At 40.8% G+C, this 25,127-nt stretch overlaps 1 protein-coding gene across 4 annotated transcripts in view; it reads right to left on the bottom strand.

Annotated features, from left to right (window-relative positions):
* Positions 1–25,127, bottom strand: part of ANKS1B (ankyrin repeat and sterile alpha motif domain containing 1B) — a 764,239-nt gene that overhangs the window by 324,374 nt on the left and 414,738 nt on the right. For all 4 annotated transcript variants that reach the window (XM_044981810.1, XM_044981801.1, XM_044981818.1 and 1 more), the window contains 2 exons: positions 23,032–23,612; positions 19,798–19,870 (listed from right to left, as the gene is read on the bottom strand). In XM_044981810.1, the coding sequence (XP_044837745.1) occupies positions 19,798–19,870; positions 23,032–23,612 (654 nt within the window). The remainder of the gene's footprint in view (positions 1–19,797; positions 19,871–23,031; positions 23,613–25,127) is intronic.

A 25,127-nucleotide genomic window follows, 5' to 3' on the forward strand; every position in this document is an offset into this window, starting at 1 on the left:
TTCAAGAATAATTCACAATTTTTTCTCTAACATTATTAGCAATGAATAATTCAACAAGAACTATGGAGGACTTATATAATGCAATCACTTCTAACTTGAATTAAGACGTAAAAGCATCAGGTGACATTTGCCAGGAAAGCAAAGTTCTGGTAGTTTTTGTGGCATCATGGGTTATGAAGCAGAGACATTAAGTGGCACAGCAAGTATAACTCTCACAGGACCTTAGGGGATTCAGCTGCAAGGATTTATTAAGAAATAAACTGTCAGTAAACTGCTGATTGTAATGAGATGAACATGCTCTTATGTTAATGATCTGGGTCATTGAATTATAGATTTTAAAGCCAGAAGGGACCACCAGATCATATAGTGTGACCACCTGTATATCACAGGCAACCAGCACTCTCACACTAAACCCAACAACTGAAATTAGACCAAAGTATTACAGCCCTCAGAAAACTAAACTATAATGTGCCACAGGCAGAGAACAGGAAGGACTGAGGTACACAAATGCCCAAGGCCTCTGCAATGGTAGGAAACCAATTAAGTGAGAGATCCCCAGATTACCTTGGCAAGCAAATGATACCTGACACTACAGAGGAAGGGAAGCCGCCCGCAAGATCACTACCAATCTGGCCTGGGGAGAATTCCCAGCTCCATATATGTTGATATAGTAGACAGTGCTCTTCTCCGTAAGGACTCAGTCTTACAATCACATTCCTATAGGTAGATCCTTATGTCTCCACATAGTACTAATGTATGCTCTTCAGCAAATAATCCATGTTTTTACTTGTTTTGTGAGGCATTTAACACACTTTTGGATTGGGTGACCAGATAGCAAGTGTAAAAAATCAGGACACTTTTTTTTTCGGGGGTGGGGGAGGGGAATAATTGCCTATATAAGACAAAGCTTCTAACATTGGGACCTTTGGTCACCCTAAGTCCAGGGCTCCCTAACACAGCTCAGCTGACTCAGGTCCCTCTAACCCTGCACTTAAACTGCAGGGCAGACTCACTCAAAGTGGCCACTGACTCTCCTGCCTGGCTTTATAACCACCCTCACCACTGCTGTGGGAGATAGTTGGGGAGGCACATTGGATAGTTGGGGAGACACACCCGGAGCCAGGCGGCGGCGGCGGCTCCACCAGTGGTGCTGCGCCGCTGCTTCGGGGCAGGCTTCTCCCCCAGCTTGCAGCCGCACCGGCTCACTGCGCTTCCCGGGATGGTGGGAGTCCAGGGTGACGCTCTCCGGCTCTTTGTGCCACGCAAGGGGCCCCGACCCTAAGAGCCAGAGGGACCTGCCGGGGGGCGAGGTGGGGAGTCCCCAGCGGTGCTTACCTGGGGCAGCTCCCAGGAAGCATCTTGCAGGTCCCTCTGGCTCCTAGGGTTGAGTCGGGTCAGGTCGGGTGGATGGAGTGGGGAGGCAGAGAGCTCTCTGCCCACTTCCGGTGCTTGCAAGCCCCGCTCCCGCAGCTCTGACTGGGCAGGAGGGAACCGGTGCAGCATGCAGAGACCCCCCGCCCCCGCCTCTGTGCCTAGGGGCCGCCAGCACTGTTGTCTCCTGCCGGCAGGCGGGCGCGCCGCTGGGAGCTGCCCCACAAAGCACCACCACGCCAGCCCTGGGACTTTGGCGGTGACTCATGGTGAGTGGTCCCCGATATTGGTACAAAGGGCATCCCGACTGATGTGCGGTTGGGATGTGGGACAAATGTGTTAAAATAGGGAGTGTCTTGATAATATCAGGACGTCTGGTCGCCCTATTTTGGATGCTAAAAAATTATACAATTGACTAGAGCACCAGAGTTAATACCTTCTCTTTTGGGAAAAGTTAAATGATGACCAGAAGTGGGTTAGGATCTCTGTTTTAGTTCTCCTCCAAAAATGACACTTTCAGTAGAATAATGACTTTTGAAATCATGCAGTTTTAAGCCTTAATCCTCCAATTAACGTGGCGTGGGCAGAAATCCCTTTTGCCCATACAGTGTCCTATTGAAGTCAGTCTGAATTTAGGATGACAAGTGAGAGTCACAAATGGCCAAGAGGTAGAGGAAGGGCATGACTGACAATAAGATCACTGAGGGCTTGGCTACACTTGAAAGTTGCAGTGCTGGGAGTTACAGCGCTGGTCATGCAGCTGTGCAGGGCCAGCGCTGGTGTGTGGCCACACTCACAGCTACCAGCGCTGGTGTGTGGCCACATTTGCAGCATTTACAGCGCTGTTGGGAGTGCTGCATTATGGGCAGCTATCCCAGCATTCAAGTGGCAACAACGTGCTTTTCAAAAGAGGGGGGTGGAGGGTGGTGTACTGTGACAGGGAGCGGGGAAGATAGAGAGATCACTCCCTGTGGTGTACTGTGACAGGGAGCGGGGAAGATAGAGAGAGTGGATTTTTGGAGCCAACACTGTGTGTTAGCTTCCCTGGATTGAAAAATCACAAAATGTTCGCGAACCCTTAGTCTTAATTGCAAACAGCCTGCATCCAACGCTGTTTCTCTGTCAAGCAAACTGCTTGCCTCTCATTTGATCATTCACAGCCAGGTATAGATAGCTCCTGTTTGCTGTGATCAGTGTTTGTTTTTTAGATAAGCATTTCAACGGAGCTCCGATCGGAGTTCACAACAAAACAAAGAGAGGCTGCATAACAAAACAAAGAAAGTAATTTAGTTAAAAGCATTCTGGGATATCTCCTTATTCCCTGGAGGCCAATAAAAGTGCTGGTGTGTGTCCACACTTAATGAGCAGCGCTGGATCACCAGCGCTGCAATCGCTACACCCCAACCTGGCCAGGTGTACAGCCAGCGCTGCAGCCAGGGAGTTGCAGCGCTGGATGTGCCTTGCAGGTGTGGACGGTTACTAATTGCAGCGCTGGAAAGCCTCTACCAGCGCTGCAACTTGCAAGTGTAGCCAAGCCCTCAGTTACCCAGCGAGGTATACCATGATATTTTTTTTAAAAATACTTCTTGACTACCTAACCTCTACTCTACCTCACCTGAACCCCCTGGCTTGTACTATGTGAAATCATAGAAGTGAGGTTTTTGGTAGGGATTTGAATGTGGTGAAGGAATTAGCTTGGCGGACAGAGTTCAGAGAAGGAATTCTAAACATAAAGGGCAGAACAGAAAAATAAAAGGCACAAGAGAGAAAGAAGTAAAGGGGGTATTGAGGCTGGAATTATTGGTGGCAAGCAGGAGAATAAAAAAGAAGAGCATAGCAGAGATGTGGAAAACCTGAGTTAATGTATTTTGGATACTAAAATTCCCCCTTAGTTTCAGTTGGATAAAGTATTCTTGCTTTTTCCTCCTTACCTGTGGCATGTTTTTGCAAAGGTGGCTGCATTTCAGTGGTGTTTGGAGAATATATATGTGTTTGTTATGTTTAGGAGCCTTCGGGATGAAATTTGCCAGTGCAACTGGAATATATAAATTTGGTTCCTAACTCCCATTGACTTTAATAGGAAGCTTGTGGTTAAAACCCACAAAATGCTTTGAACATTTACCCCATAATTTGCTTGTCATCTAGAAAGGTTGTTTTGGGATTCAATAAGTCATTAAAATATAGGAATATCTTTATTTCTTCTTCTCAAGCTTCTACAGTGTACTTGCCAGCAGCACAATAGTCCAATTATTTATAATTTGTTCTATCAAATTTATATAATCCTAATGATATATTCAGGGGCATACAATGTATTATGCACTTTATCTCATGTAATTTACAAACATATAGACCTAATTCTCCATTGCCTCACACCTTATGTAGTCATTTACACTTAAAATCTTAAAATGTAACCATTCTGATATGGTAGAGTTTTACATTCACTTTACATGGGTGTAAATGAATATACTAGATCAGCGGTTCTCAATGGGTCGGGACTCCAAAGTGGATCACAACCCCATTTTAATGGGGTCACCAGGACTGACTTAGATTTGCTGGGGCCTGAGGCAGAAGCCCAAGTCTCACCTCCTAGGGTTGAAGCTGAAGCCTGAGGACTTCAGCCCTGGGCAGCTGTGCTCAGTTTACAGGCCCCCTGCTTGGGGCTGAAGCCCTCAGGCTTCAGCTTTGGTCCCCAAACCCAGGGCAGTGGGTTTCGGGCTTTGGCTTTGGCCCTCCCCAACCTAGGGCTCAGGTGGGCTCAGACTTCCATCCCCTCTCCTGGATCATGTAGTAATTTTTGTTGTCAGAAGGGGGTTGTAGTGCAATGAAGTTTGAGAACCTTTCAGGGTCCCTTCCAGTTCTATGAGATAGGTATATCTCCATATATTATTATTATATTATTAACCCCTCTACTTGATGTAAAGCAGAGGAGAATCAGGCCCATATATGTTGGCTAGTTCCTAAATATTAATGGTGATGAAGAGAATAGTTCATAGCCCCACATTTTAAACAATTGGAAAACTCATATGGATATTTTATCTATAAATAACAAGTGACATAAGCCATCTGTGTACAATGTACAGCTAAGCTGGAGAGATACAGGCTGAATACTTTGCAATATTCATCCCATGCCTTATTTGTACAACTCACTTATCTCTAGATGAAGAAAACTATAAAATCTGGATATACAGTAATACTTCTGGGAGTTCTTACACTACTTATTAGCCTCTGAGACTCCAACAGCTTCTACTTTTTACATTAATAGTTGACTATATAGTCTCTACCTTCCCACACCCGCTATTCCCTCCCACCATTTAACCATCTTTCCTGTCACTCAGGCTCACAACCTTGTTGCCACATTCCACTTCTCTTTCTTCTCAACCACCACCATCTAGGCTGTTGCTAAATTTTGCAGTTCCTTCCTCTAAATCAGGGGTCGGCAACCTTTGGCACGCAGCTTGCCAGGGTAAGCACCCTGGCAGGCCGGGCCGGTTTGTTTACCTGCCGCGTCTGCAGGTTTGGCCAATCACAGCTCCCACTGGCCACAGTTCGCTGCTCCAAGCCAATGGGGGCTGTGAGAAGTCGTGGCCAGCACATCCCTCAGCGCATTGTGAAATACCCCTTCTTTGTAATTATGATGGGGGGAGCTTTGTTTTTATTCCCATTTATGTTTCAATTTTAAACCAAGTATAAAAAGGAGATCATTAAGTTATTAGTCTCAATAAGGAGGTCTCCTTTTTCATATATTGTCTGACCAAGTTAAACAGTTTTAGTGGGCACCCAGTATTTCTATTCTAGTACTTGTAATTAATTCCTATATATGCAGATTTCTGCTTCTGTTACCTTGATTCTTACCATTTATTCTTTTGTGTAGAGATACAAATCAGACACAAATGAGACATCAAGAATTGTAACATTCAAAAACCAGTAGGAGAGCACTTCAATCTCCCTGGACACTCAATAACAGACCTAAAAGTGGCCATTCTTCAACAAAAAAACTTCAAAACCAGACTTCAATGAGAAACTGCAGAGCTGGACACCATCAAATTAGGCCTGAATAAAGACTGGGAGTGGCTGGGTCACTACAAAAAATAATTTTCCCTCTGCTGATACTCACACCTTCTTCTCAACTGTTGGGAATGGGCCAAATTCATCATGATTGAATTGGCCTCGTTAGCACTACAAAAAGTAATTTTCCTTCTGTTGATATTCATCTCTTCTTGTCAACTGGTGGGAATGGGCCACATCCTCCCTAACTGAATTGGCCTCATTAGCACAGACCCCCCACTTGGTCAGGCAACTCCCATCTTTTCATGTGCTGTATATTTAAACCTGCCTTCTGTATTTTCCACTCCATGCATCTGATGAAGTGGGTTACAGCCCACAAAAGCTTATGCCCAAATAAATTTGTTTGTCTCTAAGGTTCCACAAGGACTCCTCATTGTTTTTACTAACACAATCACTTTATTAAAAACTTAAATGTAACTTACAGTACATCTGTTGTATCTGGGATACCTTTATCAAAACAGATGTGACATGGCAAGAAAAATCTGAAGTCCTGTCTCTAGCAGTAGCCTGTGTTGTCTGATGCTTTGAAGAAAGGTGAAGGAACACCATAATGCACCTGATAAATCATGCAATGCTCAATACGGGAGGAAAAAATTCCTTCCTTCATCTGCAGTGATCAGCAAATACCCTAAGGCTTGACTACTGAATACCCCATCTTATTGCTTTGAGACCCTCCAATGAGAGGTGCTAAATAAAAACAAAGAATTCTTACTATTAGCATTAATTATCAATGTTATTACTAGTCATAAAATTATCCCAGATCCTTTTAAAATCCAACTACAGTATGTAGTTCTGACCTTAGTTACATCACTACAAATATAGAATAGCTTTCCTGACTGCAATAGATTCCTTTGAATTTACTCTGGTTTAAATGAGAGTAGAATTTGGCCATTTGACTAAAACAATGAATTGCACAGATGATGTAGTAGTATTTCCTTTTATTTGTTTTAAATTTACCTGCCGTTAACTCTGAGTGCACCTATAGCGGGGTGGTTGGATCCGTCAGCAGGCCTAGTGGTTTAGGCCTCTGATCCCAGTCTTTCTGTTAGTTCAAGGTGTCCCAGCTTGCTGGATAAGGTCTTGCCTGGATTGACCTTTTTGATGGAAACCCCTAGCTCTGCCCTTCTTGGGAACCAGGGCTTATAGTCCGGAGTAGACAGAGGGACCTGGGCCCTCCCACTCCACTGAGTCCCAACCCAGGGCCCTGAAAGTGAAATGGTGTGCCAGGGCCGCCCAGAGGATTCCGGGGGCCCGGGGTCTTCGGCGGCCGGGGGCCCTTCCGTTCCGGGACCCGCCGCCGAAGTGCCCCGAAGACCCGCGGCGGGAGCCCCCCGCCGCCGAATTACCGCCGAAGCGGGACCCGCCGCCGAAGCGCAGCCCGGTCTTCGGCGGTAATTCGGTGGCGGGGGGGGCCTCCGCCGCGGGCCTTCGGGGCACTTCGGCGGCGGGTCCCGGAACAGAAGGAGCCCCCCGCCGCCGAAGACCGGGCTGCGCTTCGGCTTCGGGTCCCACTTCCCGCCCCGCCCCCTTACCCGAGCGCGTCTCCGGCGGGGCCTGAGCTCCGTCCCGCTCAGAGCCGCGTGGTGAGGGGGCGGGGCTGGGAACTCAGGCCGGAGCTCGCAGCCCCGCCCCCTCCCTACGCCGCTCTGAGCGGGGCGGGGCTCAGGCCCCGGCCCCGTTGGAGCTCCCAGCCCCGCCCCCTCACCACGCGGCTCTGAGCGGGGCGGGGCTCGGCCGGAGACTCGGCGCTTGATGCGCTGAGGCTCCAGGAGAGGGGCGGAGGCGGGAGCTTCCACTCTTCTCTTGGGGGCCCCTGCGGAGCCCGGGGCCCGGGGCAAATTGCCCCCTTTGCCCCCCCCTCTGGGCGGCCCTGTGGTGTGCACTGGCCTATGTTCAACCACTCCACTTGCTCACCTTCCCCTGGGCCACTTTCTGCTACCCCTTCATCTCAGTTTGGAGTGCAGTCATTGCAGACTTAAAGTCTTTGCTTCAAAATCCTCACGTTCTAGGGCCGATGCCCATGGGATTCTCAAGTCCCTACCCCTGTTCTCCCTCCCTCTTGGGGAGTGTCTAAGAGTGGGGGACTCACAGCCAGGTCTCACTGGCAGAAACTTCCTCTTCCCTTAGTGCAAAGTAGGGCTCCTCTAGTAAATGGCCTCTGTCCTTCCCCACTGCCTGGGGCTGATGAAGTTCCTTCCCTTTATGCTGGTTTTCTCCTCAGAAGTATGCTCGGCAGTGCCTAGGTGCAGGGCCCCCCTAGCCCAGTACTGCTCTAGCCCATCTCCTGTCCCAGCCTTAGCATGGGATTTGGAAACCCCATCAGAGCCCCCTTTTTCTCCTAATATTGTACAGTATTAAAAGGAGGGACTTATTTATTTTTACTAAACCCCTCACTGAATTCCCTCACATAAATTCTATGTATTCTCCTTTCAAGCTTACTTAATTCCTGGTTGCGTTAAATCTCCCTATACTGTGTGTGAGCCCCTCCATATCTTTAATGATCTTTTCTCGGGATCTTTTAAATCTGGGATATAGCTTTTTCAAGGAAAGACTTTCAAGTATAACCCAAAACCAGATTTAAAAAAAAACAACCACTGCTTTGAGATTAGACATTCAGTATATGTACCATGAGCATCTGAACTATTGTCTGTGTCTGACAGACTGCAAGCTCTTTGGAGGCAAGAATTGGGTCTTCTCTTGTTTGTACAGCACTGAGTATGCCTAACTCTCAAAAATATTTATATAAAATATAAAACTATAAGGTGCTCTGACCAAAAATTAACAGAGTATTCAAAATAAGAAAATACTATATCATTGATTAATATACTACAGGAAGCTTTTTTATTATTTTAGTCTCTTTATTAATGCACCCATCTACCTTGTTTTTTAAATTCTAATTTCATTAACCATTTAAAAATAGTTACGAACTACCTATGTATTTCTGTGGCAAATAATAAAAAATAAATAAATCTCAAACCGAAGGTAACTACTGAGGAGGGAACTCATTTCAAGTGACCTGCTAAACTTTGGGAGAACTTCCCAGTTACAAGCTGCATGAAAAGAAGAGGCAATCAGCCTACAGGGGAGCTCTGCATGTCATATCAATGAATTGTGTGTGATAGCATAAACCTTTCTGACAGGGTCATATGTCTAAAAATAAATCCACAACCTCCTAAAACATTTGCTGAAATGGTGGTGTAATATACTTGGGGGAAAAGGAGAATAAAATTACACCTCTAAGAAAGAAATCTTTTTTTCTTAGTGTGACAAATCCAGACTTCAAAAACCCTCTAATGCAGTGGTCCCCAACCTCTTTTGTCTGGCGGGCGCCAGACGAAGGACCGTGGCAGCGGTCAAGCATCCGCCGAAATGCTGCCGAAATTTGGCAGCATTTCGGTGGTGACACCTCTGGATGATATCGCTTGTCAGCAGCAAGCGGCATCATCCAGAGGTGTCGCTGCCGAAATACCGCCAAATTTCGGTGACATTTTGGTGGATGCTCAACCGCCGGCCAGGACGCGGGGGGATTTAGATGTCCCCACGGGCGCCATGGCACCCACGGGCACCGCGTTGAGGACCCCTGCTCTAATGGTAAACACACAGGTTCTTCGAGGTAAATGAAAGCCATCCTAAACCCATTTTGGACATCATAGATCAGATTAATCTCAGGTGAAACGCCACTAAATTAGAGTAAAGTTACATCTGGAATGAATTTGGCCCATAAGGAGAGCACATACATGTCATGCACATCCCCAATATCAGTAAAACAAAAAATTAGTATTAGACTCATGATGGTTATTATCATCTATTTAGATGCCACTATAAATTTGCTATTGAACTAATATATTTAGGTGGAACCCCAAACATTATAGAAATCCCTCCCAACCTCCAATTTCATCATACACTGGTTAGATCTTGAGACAAATTTAACATAGGGAGAATTAATTCAGAACCCAACTATACATAGTCTAGTTTTTTATTAATGGGACAGCAGATTGCTGCAAAGTTACTGCTCTCAAACTAATATGTTAGTATGAGTTCTGTAGTGCAACAAACATAAGCTGTTTGTCTTCACTTTTGCAGTCTATCCCCACCCTATCTATCACCTTTCATTCACTATCGTGCTGTCAACTCCTGCCTCCAATTGGCCAATGAGAAAACCTCCATTGACCACTTGCTAATTTTTCAAACCAGCACATCTGGGCTTTCACCCATGCTGCCCACTGTATTTGGAAAGAACTCCCTATAAACATCCACAAAGCTACTTTGTTAGCCTCATTCAAATCCTTCCTCAAAATTCTCCTTTGGTTGATGTATACAAAAAGGTTGACAACAGTTAGGCTGCTCATGTACTATGACCACTGACTCTCATGCTGACTAATATTATCTCATTATTTCCTTGTAACCCTCATCTATCAATATGTATTCATCTGTTGTCTCTTGTCTTATACTTATGGTGTAAGCTCTTTCGGGCAGGGATTGTCTTTCTGTTCTGTGTCCATACAGTGCCTAGTCCAATGGGTTCTGGTCCGTGACTAATAATTTCCATGGTGCCAATGATTTCAGTTCGCCAAGTAAATGAACTTTAAGCCCTAGTTACTGGTCCACCTTATACCCATTTTTATAAGGATAAAGTGGTACTGTGACTTCATCCTAGATTCATCTCTAAAATTAAAGCACATATTGTCCTGCCAAGATTATTTTAATGTTCCTGTGGAATCTCTTCTCCATAAGTTTGATGCTAAATGTTCAGTGAGCTTATACTCAAAGTCCACCTAACTCTTTGATTCTTATTTGTCTTTGCTTCTTCTAGTCATTAGGCAATGCTGTTACTACAAGAGGACCATATCTAACAATATGTTTGACTGAATTTCACATAGCTATGACCTGGCTAGTCTGACTCATGTCAAGGCTCAGCTGATTTGAGCCAAGGCTGTTATTAAGGCCTGCCTAAGGGCTTTTTCCATCACTCAGCTGTAAAACAGCTCCATGCCCCTCTTTCTACATATTTACAAATGCACTATAGCTTGGATTTGGCCTGTGTGTGTGTGTTTTGGGGGGGGTGTCTCATTTTGTACTGTACATGTTCTAAAAGCTTACAGCTAAGGCCCAGGAGCGAGAAACTTGCAACATATATTTAGAGAAGCAGAATTACAGGTAATTTTCCCTTTACAGCAAATTCCCATGCAACATCCACCGATATGGACATCCAAATAGGATGGAAATTGAATAACAATACTGAAATTCCACTCAGATTATTGACCCAGGCATTAAAAACGAATGTTACGCAGAATATATCATAGTTTTCCTGCAGAACAACACAGCAAAAGAGTGAAACTCTCTCTTTGACTTTAGGTCTTACAGAGTCAAGAACTCAAATGCACACTGGTACATAATGCTAATGTCAAATGACTTGTCCTTCACTAGTAAGTAATTCCTTAGGTTTCCACTTTCTGACTCCTTAACAGTGAAAAGAGAGAAGAAAATTATAAGTGAAGACTTCAGATGACTCCACGCTTTCATTACAAGAGAGTCTACTTTAAACCCTAGGGGTGAAATCTTGAATCCACTGAAGTCAATGGGGCAAGGATTTCATCCTAAATCTCTTTCCCTATGTGGGACAGTAGATTACTCGAACATACAGAATATGATGGTCAAAATTTAAAAAACTGGTTGTGAAGTTTGGCTCTTAAACCCAAATTTAGGCATTTAAGTGGACTGATTTTCAAAACTGCTGAGCACTTATAGAATCATGGAAGTGAAGGACTGGAAGAGATCTCTAGAGGTCTCCTAGTCGACCCCTGTGCTGAAGCAGGACCAAGTAAACATAGACATCCCTGACAGGTGTTTCTCCAACTTGTTCTAATAGACCTTCAGTGATGGCAATTCCACAACCTTGCTTGGAAGTCTATTACAGTGCTTAACTATCCTTATGGTTAGAAAGTTTTTCCTAATATCTAACCTAAATCTCCTTGCTGCAGATTAAGCTGATTACATGTTGGAGATGGATAACATCTTGGACCTTCAGTGGACATGGAGAACAATTGGTCACCATTCTCTTTATAACAGCCTTTAACATATTTGAAGACTTTTATCAGGTTCCCTCTCCTCTTTGTCTCTTTAATATCATGGGACCAATACGGGTAAAACTACACTGGATACTTTGCATTTGTCTTTATTGAATTTCATCTTGCTGATTTCAGACCAATTCTCCAATTTGTCAAGATGGTTTTGAATTCTAATCCATAGTGCTAGCAGCCCCTCCCATCTGCAAATGTTTATAAGCACACTCTTCACTGCATTATCCAATGCATTAATTAAAATATTGAATAGTATTGGACCCAGTACAGACCCCTGAAAAACTCCACTAGATATGTCCCCCCCATTTGACAATGGACCATTGATAACTACTCTTTGAGCATGGTGTTTCAACCAGTTTTGCATCCACTTTATAGCAATTTCATCCTCTAGACAATATTTCCCTAGTTTGCTTATGAGAATGTCATATGGGACTGTGTCAAAAGCACTCGAAGAAGAACTAGGCTTATTTAATCTGCAGAAAAGAAGAGTGAGGTGGGATCTGATAGCAGCCTTCAACTACTTGAATGGTGGTTCCAAAGAGGATGGAGCTAGGCTGTTCTCAGTGGTGGCAGATGACAGAACAAGGAGCAATGGTCTCAAGTTGCAGTGGGGGAGGTCTAGGTTGGATATTATGAAATACTATTTCACTAAGAGGGTGGTGAAGCACTGGAATGGGTTACCTAGGGAAGTGGTGGAATCTCCATCCTTAGAGGTTTTTAAGGCCTGGCTTGACAAAGTCCTGGCTGGGATGATTTAGTTGGTGTTGGTCCTGTTGTTAGCAGGGGGTTGGACTAGATGACCTCCTGAGGTCTCTTCCAACCCTAATCTTCTATGATTCTATGAAAGATATTACCTCATCCACCTTGTCCCTCTAATGGGAGAAGCAGACAGTTATGGTAAATCTAAACAAAGGAATACAGATGAGCAGAGCGCCTCTCATTAAAGTATGTGAACTGGATGCATTATATCAAGGTGCTAAGTTTAACGATGCTGTCAATTAAAGACAGGAAGCAATTACTATAAACTAAACACACTAAACTACAATTAAAGTATAGCATTGCAGATATATAACTAACCACTGTGAAAACAGCCTTATGCCAACATGCCTACACATATCTAATTAAAATACTGCCTTAATTAAGTACTTATAATTTATCTGTTTTCAGCCCTTGAGGAGGAAGGATATTAACAGCTTTGGAGGAAGACTGCTTTGCCAAAGCTGCAACCATATGGCAGCAAACAGAGAAAAGGGCCAGCCCAACAAGTCTTCCTTCGTACAAAGAAAGTTTGATATCTTTTAAGCCAAATTCTAGCAGAATTTACAAGCAGAAGCACCCTGAAGGAGGGGAAGATTCCATGTTTGAGTATTGGTATCCCGTCATTTAGCATGTGCACAACAGATGAGGGAAGGCGAGGAAGCTAGACTCCCAGCTTCTGGGAAGCATGGGTCTCAAAAGCTCATCTACAGGCTATAGTCTTATAGAATGTAGCATGAGCTCTTCTTGCTCTCATTCACCTTCTTTGGCCATGTCCCAGCCACACACTCCATTCCTTCCCAATGGGAGAACCTAGTGCTGCTATCTCCACTTTACTCTCCCACTCCTTGTGCTAAAAAAAGTGTTTGGTCCCTGCAGAGTAAAAAGGTGGCTTGTTGCAATCTTTCCTCACCTGCAGCACACCATTTGACTAGGAGCAATCCAGATTTTAAAAAAGAATAGTGTGTGCTATTCTAAACACCCACAGCCTAACTCTGGCAGGTGCAAAAGGTAGTGGGGAAATGTGGCTAAGGATATGCCTTTCTGCAGTAAGGAGCACCACCTAGTATATTAGCCAGCCAAGCAATTTAATGCTCAAGGGGAAGATACCTCTTGTATGGGTACATGGAATGTGAGAGAGAGGCTTCCTGCACCATTTCACACCTTCTTTCAGTACATATAGGCAGGAGCAAACACAATAACACTTATAATTATTAAACTGAAAATGAACCACAACCTCTGGGATCTATTCTATACACGTAGGTCCCTCAAATTTCCAAGTGGACCCCAAGATGATTGTGACTTTGGAAGTGAAAAAATAATTTGAAGAGCAACTAACAAAAGACACAAAAATTAACAGACAATTTTTGGAAAATATTAGAAGCAAGAAGCCTGCCAAACACTCAGTGGGGCCACTGGACTACTGAGGTGCTAAAGGAACACTCAGGGAACACAAGGCTGTGGCAGAGAAGCTAGATGAATTCTTTGCATTGGTCTTCATTACAGAGGATGTGAGGAAGAATCTCACACCTGAGCCATTCTTTTTAAGTGACAAATCCAAGGAACTGTCCCATATTGAGGTATAGAGGAGGTTTTGGAACAAACCAATAAATAAAACCATAATAAGTCAGCAGGACCAGATGGTATTCACGCAAGAGTTCTGAAAGAACTGAAATATGAAATTTCGGAACTGCTAACTGTAGTATGTAACCTATTGCTTAAATCAGCCTTTGTACCAGATGACTATCCGACAGGTAATGTGATGCTGATTTTTAAAAAAGGCAGTCCTTCTAATTACAGGCTGATAAGTCTAATTTCAGAACCAGTCAAGTTGGTTGAAACTATAGTAAAGAACAGAATTATCAGATACATACATAAACATGATATGTTTGGGGAGGCAACATGGCGTTTGTAAAGGGAAATCATGCCTCACCAATCTATTAGAATTCTTTGAGGGGATCAGCAAGCATGTGGACATGGGTGATCCAGTGGACATAACATATTTCAACTTTCAGAAAAACTTTGATAAGGTCCCTCACCAAAGACTCTTAAGCGAAGTAAGCAGTCATGGATAAGAGGGAAGGTCCTCTCATGGATCAATAACTGGTTAAAAGATAAGAAACAAAGAGTAGGAATAAATGGTCAGTTTTCAGAGTGGAGAGTGGTAAATAGTAGGGACCCCCAAGGATCCGTACTGGGACCAGTGCTGTTCAACATATTCATAAAAGATCTGAAAAAGGGGTGAACAATGAGATGGCAAAGTTGGTAGTTTATACAATATTATGCAAGACAGGTAAGTCCAAAGCAGACCACAAAGAGTTACAATGGGATATCACAAAACTGGGTGACTGGGCAACACAAAGACAGATGAAATACAATGTTGATAAATGCAAAGCAATGCATATTAGAAAACATAATCCCAACTATCCATACAAAATGAAGAAGAGAGAGATTTTGGAGTCATCGTGGATAGTTCTCTGAAAACATCTGCTCAATGTGAAGTCATAGTAAAAAAAAAGCAAACAGAATGTTATGAAGCATTAGGAAAGGGATAAATATTAAGATGGAAAATATCATAACGCCACTAGATAAATCCATGGTACACCCAGACCTTGAATACTGCATGCAGTTTTGGTTGCTCCATCTCAAAAAAAGATATAATAGAACTGGAAAAAAAAACAGAGAAAGGCAACAAAAATGATTACTGGTATGGAACAGCTTCCATATGAGGAAAGATAAAAAAAGGCTGGGACTGGTCACCTTAGAAAAGAGACGACTAACAGGGGATATGATAGAGGTCTATAAAATCATGAATGGTGTGAAGAAAATGAATAGGGAAATGTTATTTACCCCTTTCACCTAACACAAGAACCAGAAGTCACCCAATGAAATTAATAGGCAACAGGTTTAAAACAAACAGAAGGAAGTACTTCTTCACACAACATAGTCAACCTGTGGAACTCAGTGCCAGGGGATGTTCTGAAGGCCAAAACCATAACTGAGTTAAAAAAAATAGATAAGTTCATGGAGAATAGGTCCATCAATGGTTATTAGCCAAGATGGTCAGGGACGCAACCCTATGCTCTGCGTGTCCCCAAATCTCAGATTGCCAGAAACTGGGATTGGATGGCAGGGGATGATTACTTTATAAATTGCCCTGTCCTGTTCCTTCCCTCTGAAGCATCTGGCACCAGACACTGTTGGAAGACAGGATACTAGGTTATATGGACCACTGATCTGACCCACTATGGCTATTCTTATGTTCTTCAAACTCGCTTTGATGTGGAACCATCCAGGATTAGCCTAACTCATCACTCATTTAAATACTAGATCCCAGAAGCATTCTAATTTCTAGTATGATGTACTTCCTATTCCTAGTGTTCAAGAGTCATTTCTCCCCAAAGTGGCTAAGTCTTTTAGTTATTCCCTTTCAAGTAACTTTCAGAAATAAACAAATCTGAGCCCCATATCTCTGCATTGCTGCTGGGCAACCATGAGTCTCTCATTAATCTGGAAACACTACTTTGCACTCCTTGAAAGAAAAAAATATGTAGAAAAATGTGCTTAAAATCCGGCAAAAGAAAATGTGAATTTGAACCTTATTATTAATTATTATTATTTTACAGGGAAGTGCAGATGGTTGATATTTCAACTTATTTGCTTTTCTAAAGACTTGCAGGATGCATATTACTAATCAAATTTAAGTATCTTGTCTGCCAAAAATAAAAAACAGCTGTTTAGTTGATTAAACTCCACCTCTAGATTGGCTGCAGTTAACTCACATTTTCATAACAATCATCACAGTGCAGATTTATATTTAGCCATTCTATTATTAATGCAAGTCATATATTTCATACAGAAAAAATATCGTTCAATGAAACTGAGATACTATGCAATATCGAAAACCTTTTCATACTTGTTAAACCAAGTGTATGTGTGTGTAAATTTCCTTTAACTGCTGTCTTTACTAACATATATTGAAAATACCATAGCATACTAATACATGAAGACAAATAAAAACGAAGTGTGCCATTTCATATTACATTTCAGAGTGTATATTATTTGAATGTTTATTGATTGTTAAATTAAATTACTATAAAAGAAAACTGATTATTTCATATCATTTTCAGAAAACATGTAACCACTTTCAAACAAATGAACGTAACATTCGCAGAAATCTTTCTGATTTCTACAGTGAACTCTAAATAGTAATTCACCATTTTCAGTCTGCATCTCTATAATTCTCTTACAAAGACATTTAAATAAAACTACAGGAGATTTGATATATCTATGCAATTTAGAAAATTAACTATTTTAAAATATGAGATTATATAAAACAATTGTCACTTAATATTACATTAATTTTCCTATATAAATATAGGCTTGAGCCTCATAAGTGGTTGAGCTGTGTTCAGTGCAGGATCTGGGAGGGGAAGAGGAAAGACATGATGGCTTTCTTCTACCTTTGTGCATGACTTGAATTTGGGTCTCCTACAACATTGTAGGTGAGTGCCCTAAGTACAAAGCTGTAGAGTCATATTCCCACACTCTATCCACTGCTGTAAAGCTTACAAGGAAAGCAGCTGCAACACCACCTCTTCCTCTAACTGTTTTGTGAATTCTTTGCTTTGTTCTTGTCAAAACAAGAAAATCTAAATTAGTTTTTGGGGTCAAAACAAAACATTTAATTTTGAAATTACTGAAAAAATTTGACTTTTTTAGTTCAGCTCAAACATCTGGCAAACTCGACAGTAATTTGCGAAAAGTTTCAGTCAACATGAAACTTCATTTTTTGATGAATAAAGTATTTATCCGAAAATTTTCACTCATCTCTAATTATTTATTATTTGTATTACTGTAATGCCTAGTAGCCCCAGCCACAGACCAGGACCTTGTTGTGATCGGAGCTACACAAAACAGAGCAAAGAGACAGGCCAAAGTAGAGGATACTGCTAGCATTCACATTAAATCTCATTCAGATATAATAGTTTTAAAAGATGTAATCATATCATATCAACTATATATAAATAAATAATAAAATAAGTGAAAGAAAGAAAGAAAGAAGATAGATCTTGGAAATGTTAGAGTGTGTAATAAGAATTGTTTAATATCACTGAGATCTTGCTGCTTCTTTATATGCTTTTGGATATACAAGATGATTCTGTGATGAGTTCTCCCTGCTAAATTAGTTTTTTTCCCTTTACTCCTTTTTTAGATGGCTTTCTACCTGCATGCATTCTTTGAAGCATGACAATAAAAGCCATCTGTTTGATTTTAGAGGAGTTTCTGTCTTGTACACTGATATTTCTTGAAAAGGTGCCATTATCACAGCCCTCTAAGATACAGGTAAATCAAACAATGTTCTTTCTATGTATGTGTTTTAAAAAGCGTAACCTTATCTAGCTGAAGTCTTTTTCAAATTTAGTGTGTAAGGAAAGGTGAATTCAAACTGGAGCAGGTCCAGGGAAAGGCTTCTAGGATGGTCCGAGGAATGGAAAACCTACCTCATGAGAGGAGATTCAAAGAACTTGACTTGTGTAGCCTAACCAAAAGAAGGGTGAGGGGAGAAATGATTCCTCTTTATAAACATAGAGGGATAATACCAGGGAGGGAGAGTAGTTATTTAAGTGCCAGTGTTGACACAAGAACAAATAGATATTAACTAGCCATCAACAAATTTAGGCTTGAAATATCAGAGGAGTAAAGTTCTGGAACAGCCTTCCATGGGGAGCAGTGGGGGCAAAAAACCTACCTGGCTTCAAGACTGAGCATAATAAGTTTATGGAGGTGATGGTATGATGAAACTGCCTATGACATGTAGCTGATCTGCGACTGCTAAAAGCCGGTGATGGGACATTAGATGGAGAAAGCTCTGAGTTACTACAGAGAATTCTTATAAAGTGAAAACTGTAATGGTGATGCTGTTTGTAGCAAGCTCTGAAAGAGACTGGCACTTCTTTAAAGGGAGCTTTGTTTGCATTAAAGATGGTTAGATTAGAAAAATATAGTCTTTGTTCATTTGTAGACTTCTGATTCTTCACTGATGGTGGAATTATATAATGGAGCTCAGCTGAACTTACACTGATAAAGAAAAGGTGGTACAGGAAAAGCTGAGTTGTCAGCCAGCTGCAAACTGAAAGGAAGGAGGCTCTTTTGGAACAGAAGAGTGAACAACACAGTAGATCGCCTGCTAGTTGAAAGGGCTGGAGAACCAAATGTCACATGTGAGTGTCAGGAAAGAGTATGGAACATAATGGCCCCTGATAAGGCATAAAGCACATGTGCTCGATGGCTAGAATTATTGGGAGGCTTACCTGACACAGTTTAAAAAAAAAGGTCACAGGGACAATGAACATCTGGTCACAAGAAGTGATGGGGGCTTATCTGCATATAACGAAGCTATGTAACCTTATGTGCCTTTTAGCATTTCTTTTGTTGTTCCCTTTTCCCTAGCCCCCCACCCCCCACCCCTTTTCTTGTGTTTCTTCATATTGAGGCTCTGATTTTGGTTGAGGTCTCTGAGTGCTACTATAGTCCAAACTAATAACAATCATTGTCATCCTGGCTGGAAAAGCCTTACCATGGCTTAGGAAACAATTCACTGCCTAGAGGTCCTCTACCCATAATTCTGCTTAAGAGCAATACAAATTCTAGAAAGTCAGCATAACATGCCTTTTCAGTCTCTCTTAATTTCACCTTCCTGGTTTTTCCACCATACTGATCATTCTCTTCCAGAAACAAATCTGCATGTGCCATGTACTTTTTTGTAACCATATTTGTATTCAAGTCTGTTATTTCCCCAGATTTTTCCCAGATTTCCTTTTTACTAACTAGCAATTACTTCTGCCTAATTAATAAGATGCATAGTCTCCTCTAGTATAGACACCAGTATTGCTCCATGAAAAAGCTAGCTATTGGAATACTCTGGTTTATTTATTTTACCTAAATGAGAAAATGCATAATCCCTGCCCAACATGGTAGCTATGACTTAGATACCTCAGTTTTGTCTATACTAGGAAAAGTTTGAAAAATTTCTCACTGTTGCTAACACCAGCCTCTGACTGTCAGCACAAGCTGTCAGCACCATTTTCGGCAGTGTCGAAGATTTGCTTCAAGCAGGGTTAGATAACATGGTGCTTAAAACAGTGTCACCAGCTGGTGGGCTGTCTACACTAGGGATCCCAACATTAACAACAAAGACTCATCTGAATGAGTTTTAACATTTTTCCCTATTGAAGACAATATCTTTTCCCTATTGAAGACAATAACTTTTTCTCTGCTAAGGTTTCAAAACAACATTAATGATTCCAATATGCCATTTATAGTGATGATTCTAGAATATCTGGCATACTGCATCTGTGAAAGTGAATGAAATGAATTTTGTCCATTGGTATTAAAATAAATGTAAGATGATTTCAAAATATTGTGTTACTTAGCAGAATTCTATCACCAATCTTCCTAGGTGTCCTAAAAGCAAGCTTATTAAGTAATATTTAGAAAAGAAAAGAAAGATTTTCTTTCTTACCCGCGGTATCATCATTCATCTCCTCTAGTCCAGTGTTAATTCCAGCATCTATGGAACTCATTATTTTATCAATCTGCAAAAGAGAAAGCAGGAAAAATTGTTCCACTGATTAATGACTCTCATTGTTAAAAAAAAGCCTTATTTCCAGTCTCAGTTTGTGTAGCTTCAGATTCCAGCCACTGGATTATTTTATAGATTTTTCTGCTAGACTGAAAAGCCCATTATTAAATATGTGTTCACTATGTTGGCACTTATAGACTGTAACAATCTTTTCTTTGTTAAGCTAAATAGACTGCGCTCCTTGAGTCTATCACTATAAGGTATGTTCTTTAGTCCTTTAATCATTCTGGTGACTCTTCTTTGAACCCTCTCCAATTTATCAACATCCTTCTTGAATTGTGGGCACCAGAACTGGACCTAGTATTCCAGTGGCAGTCACACCAGTGCTGAACACAGCAGTAAAATAACCTCTCTACTGCTATGTGAAATTCCCCTATTTTTGCATCCAATTATTGCATTAGCTCTTTGGGCCACAGGGTTGCACTGGGAGCTCATGTTCAGCTGATTATCCACCATAACCTCAACTTTTTTTTCAGAGACACTGTTTCCCAGAATAGAGTCCCCTATCCTGTAAATATGGCCTACATTCTTTGTTCCTACATGTATACATTCAGTGGTATTAAAGCACACCTTGTTTGCTTGTGCCCAATTTACCAAGCAATCCAGATCACTATGTATAAGTGACCTGTCATCTTTATTATTTACCACTCCCCACTTTTTATGTCATCTGCAAATCTTATCAGTGATGATTTTATATTTTCTTTCATATCATTGATAAAAATGTTAAAGGGCATAGAGCCAAGACCCAGTCCCCACTAGAAACACGCCCACTAAATGACATTTTGAGATCTATCAGTTAGCCAGCTTTTAATCCATTTAATGTGTTCCATTTTAATTTTAAATTGTTGTCATTTTTAAAACAAAATGTCAAACCCCTTACAGAAGTATATTACATCAACATTATTACCTATCTCAACCACACTTGTAATCTCATAAAAAAAAAGAGACCGTTCGTTTGACAGGATCTATTTTTAATAAACCCATGTTGATTTTGATTAACTATATACCCTCTTTGAATTCTTTATTAATTTAATTCTATATTCTTCCCCCCGCTCCCTTCCAAGAAAGACCATAAAACAAAAAAGTGGGCCCAAGGGCTGGCATGGTACAATAAGTGAGAAAGCATGATGACAATAAGTAAAAAGTGTTTGGAAATAGAATAATTTTTTGTTTGTTTGCTCATATATTTAATGTTAGGAAAGAAGAGTTCTACTTTTTCCTATGTGATAATACCAGTGACAGGAGAAAAATCAGACAGATGATATAAAAATCCCAGCATCTGCAATTTTAGAACCACTACACAATTTTTGGTAAATGAAGTTTTCATTTTTAAAGGGTCAAATTTTGATCTCAGTAACGTCATGATTTCCCTAAAATGTATACCCGTGACTGAGATTATAATGTGACTCTAAGCATCTTTTCATTGAGACGAGATAGCCTTCACAATTCAAGCCACCTTGTTGGGACCCTATTAAATCAGCTGTAAAAAGTGACTTGCAATAACCTTTTTAAAAATTGAGGGCTTTTTTTGAGACAAAAGGAGAGTGTGACAGTTTTGGGGTTATTTTCAATTTTTTTTTGCCTTTTTAATATTTTTAAATACCCTGGAGCTTGTCTCCACTGGAGTTAGTTCATGTAGTAGCATTACAGTGCAAACAGTGAGGGTAGATGATAGAGGTGCACTGGTGTAAAAAATGACTTGCACCAGAAAATGGCTTAGTCCAGTTTCAAACCCTTGTATGCAAAAGAAGCAAACAAACAAAACAAGCAAACAAAACCTGAATGTAGACAAGCTTTAGAATATCAGTCTCTGTTGTCCTTGGTTTTACTAGAGAGCTAATGGGTATCTCGAGGGTATGCACTGTTAATCTTTACATTTCAATTGAAAGGAAGAGGTGGCATAACTTTAACTAAAATGTTCTCTCTCTCTGTTAGTTAGTCATTGACATCAAATAGGTGATAATATTATTTTTAAAAGAATATTTAAACAGGGACTAAAAGGCCTTCCCCTCTCAACTGCTCAGTTTTCACCCTCTTGAATCTTGCAATATCATCACTTTACTAGTCATTAGAGAATCTTCCAGGGAAGACAGGACATACATTTCTAATTTTGAAAAACAAGTGTAAAAAATAAACCAAACCAAACCCCCAAACCCCTCCACACCTTTCATGCCTTCTTTATAGGTCATGACATGGGGGTGTATGTGTGAGGAGAGATACTACTCTTAAAGAAAGGCAACTGCAGCTACACAACAGTTGCAAAATTTCAAATGTCCCCCTCTCCCAACTCATTCACCACAATAAGATGGGAACTTCAGTGTCTACTGGGGACAATTTATATGCTTAACACTTAGCACAGCAGTAAGGAAAAAACTCAATTAGCGTAAAGACGCTATAAAAATATTGAAAACTTCTAAACCAAATTCTGAAACTACAGAAAAATGTCCTTCAAACGCACCACAATAGCAGTAATAATGTGTACTCAGATCCCAAATCAAAACAGCCCTAGGATCAGCTCCCCTCCAACACCCACTCATTCCTGTGAGGACCAGGAAAATATGAAGTGCTGTGTACAAGGGCAATTGACTGTCAGAGGATCTGTTATATATCAAGGGCTTGTGGAAACTCAACATGTTTTGTTCCAGTGGGATCTACAGATTTTTCATATCTGCCATTTTCTATTGTCCCTTGTGGGCATTAACTGGTGCCCTAAAGGGGCTAATGGAAATAATCAACAAGCATAGAAATAGCAAGGAGGAGCAGCAATGTGAAGGTATTTTATCAGGTTTATAAACTCCAGTAGTGAAGAGGTTTAGTAGGATAAAACATATGCTTTCTCCTGAACATCACAGAAAGTTACAGGATTACTTCTGGTTGACTTAATTTCCTATGGAAACAATAGACTCCGCTAAGTGTTTGGCACTGAGAGCAAAAGTGCATTCCATTTTGTCCCAGCTGTCAAACCACTAAGTATTACCCCATGATACACATTCCCTGAGGATTTGTTTTGGGGCATATTCACTTCATAATTTCTTCCTCCAGTAATTTTGATAAGAGAATAGTTTCTTCACAATTTTATGCATTTGTTTGTGTGTAAAGTGACCAAAGACTTACTTCTTCCCATTCTGAAGTGAAGGATGGTGTTCTTTCAGAATTTCCTTTAGAATTTTGTTGGCTTTGTGTGGGTTCACTCCAGTTGCTTCCTGCTTTTTTCCCATTAGGTGGGTAGGAGATGAGATTAGAGTCAGACTTTGAAACATTTTTGGATAAATGCATTTCAAGCAGTGTCTTTGGCAAAGATCGAATCCTCCCAAGTGTGCACGCTCGCTCCACAAATCCCCCAGTAGTAATAATCCATTGCTCGCCTATTCTTGTTTTTGTGCCAACCAATGTATGATTTTCTAATTGATTAATTTTAGTATGAAATATGGTTCTGTTTACAACTTGTGGTTTTTTTTTCTTAGCTGGAGGATCAGGGTTGTTTTCCTGCTGTAGCTGTCTCTGTTGTACTGCGTTCTTGTTTAAACTGCTTTCCTGCGGATCGCTGCAATAGTTTGCTTTACTATACAGTTGAAGTGGATTTTCAGGTGGGTCACATGCAGGCGAAGACCCATGAAGTAGACCAGCAAATTGCTCAGCGGGGTGTCCTTTGGGAAGCTTGTTTTCAGTAGATGTTTCTTGCTGACAAAGATTCTCTGCAAAATAGTAAGGGGTTTTTTGTTTATAATTTGCATCAAATACCTTTAAAAATCATACTGGTCTGAACACAGGAACATTTTTTGTATGCTCTTTGGTACTTAAATATGTATGGCAACAGAAGCTTGATATTTCCTATCATAGCATCATGCACCGGTTTATTATTAATCTGTTAGAAAGTTGCACTTTGTTTTTTTCTTGATAAATTTGATTAACTGGTCTGCTTTGGTTGAAAAATAAACATGAGCACCTTGGGAGTGCTGTAAAAAACAGCTAGTAGAAAGGGGAATTGCTAAGATACTAATGGCCATTTTAATCTATTAACTTGATGGTTTCTCTAAATTTGCTGTTGAGAAGAAATAGGTACAAATGATACAATCTGGTATAAACTAAATTATTTGTGTACACTTTTATATGGTAAAATGCATGTGCAACTATGATTGACACAGATATTGTACTGTCAATAATTACTCTTTCTACAGCCTAGTTAATAACTTTGCATCTAAACTAGGATTCACTTTTCCTGACAACAGCAAAAGAACAGTTCTGGATTTTGTTTTTATTTCTTGCAAATTTGCAAAAAGAGTTTCAAAGTAACAGCAGCCATTGTAAAAAAAGAATAGGAAATCAAATACATTTTATTGTCTCCAAAATATCCCATGTCTCTTCTCTTTTAAAAATAAGCTTTCTGTATGATTTAGTACAAAACATACTTTTTTAGCAACCACTAGGAATGTATTTGCCCTTGTAAACTTGTATCTACATAGGCCAAGAGAAAGGATGGAGGGCTTCTTCACACACAAAAGTTGTACTGCATTCACTATACTGGTAAAGTTAAAGCAGTACCACACACCTTAGTATGGATGCAGTTATAGCAGTGAAAGATGCACCTTATTATTACTGGTGCTTTTATACCAGCATAACTGTGGCTACACTAAGGTTGTACCTGTATAACTATTTCAGTTAAAAAACAAACCAAATATCACACCCCTAATGGAAATAATTGTATCAGCGTAAAAACTATGTAAAAAACTTAAAAGTAAATTTGATTTTGCACATAGCGAAGCTATCAGAAGGAATAAAATTTATCACCATATCATAAATTGCAAGAAAGTCGATCAGTTTCCTACAATTTGCTTAAACTTGTCATAAACCATGGTTCTCAAACTATGGTCCATAGAAACCTTCCTGATGGTCTATAAAATGAAACAAAATTAGAGAAACAAGCAGTGGGAGATCTAGAGAGTTGGGAGAGGAGATTGAACACAAGAGGCCCTCTTCTTTCACTGGTTAATAGTCTGAAAAAATTGGAGAACTACTCTTCCAAGCACATTGCTTAACACTATTGCACAATACTAAGCAGAACTAGAAAGAATGTAGTACCCTGTTAAAGAAAAAAAGTCTTTATCTCCTTTGAAAAACAGATGCCTAAAATATATCTGTTAGGCAGACCTGAGCATTTTGGAACAGAGAAGTTGTAGAATGTTATGGCAAAGAAGTGGACGTGGGATGTG

Source organism: Mauremys mutica, chromosome 1 (assembly GCF_020497125.1).
Source record: "Mauremys mutica isolate MM-2020 ecotype Southern chromosome 1, ASM2049712v1, whole genome shotgun sequence".
Lineage (NCBI taxonomy): Eukaryota > Metazoa > Chordata > Testudines > Geoemydidae > Mauremys > Mauremys mutica.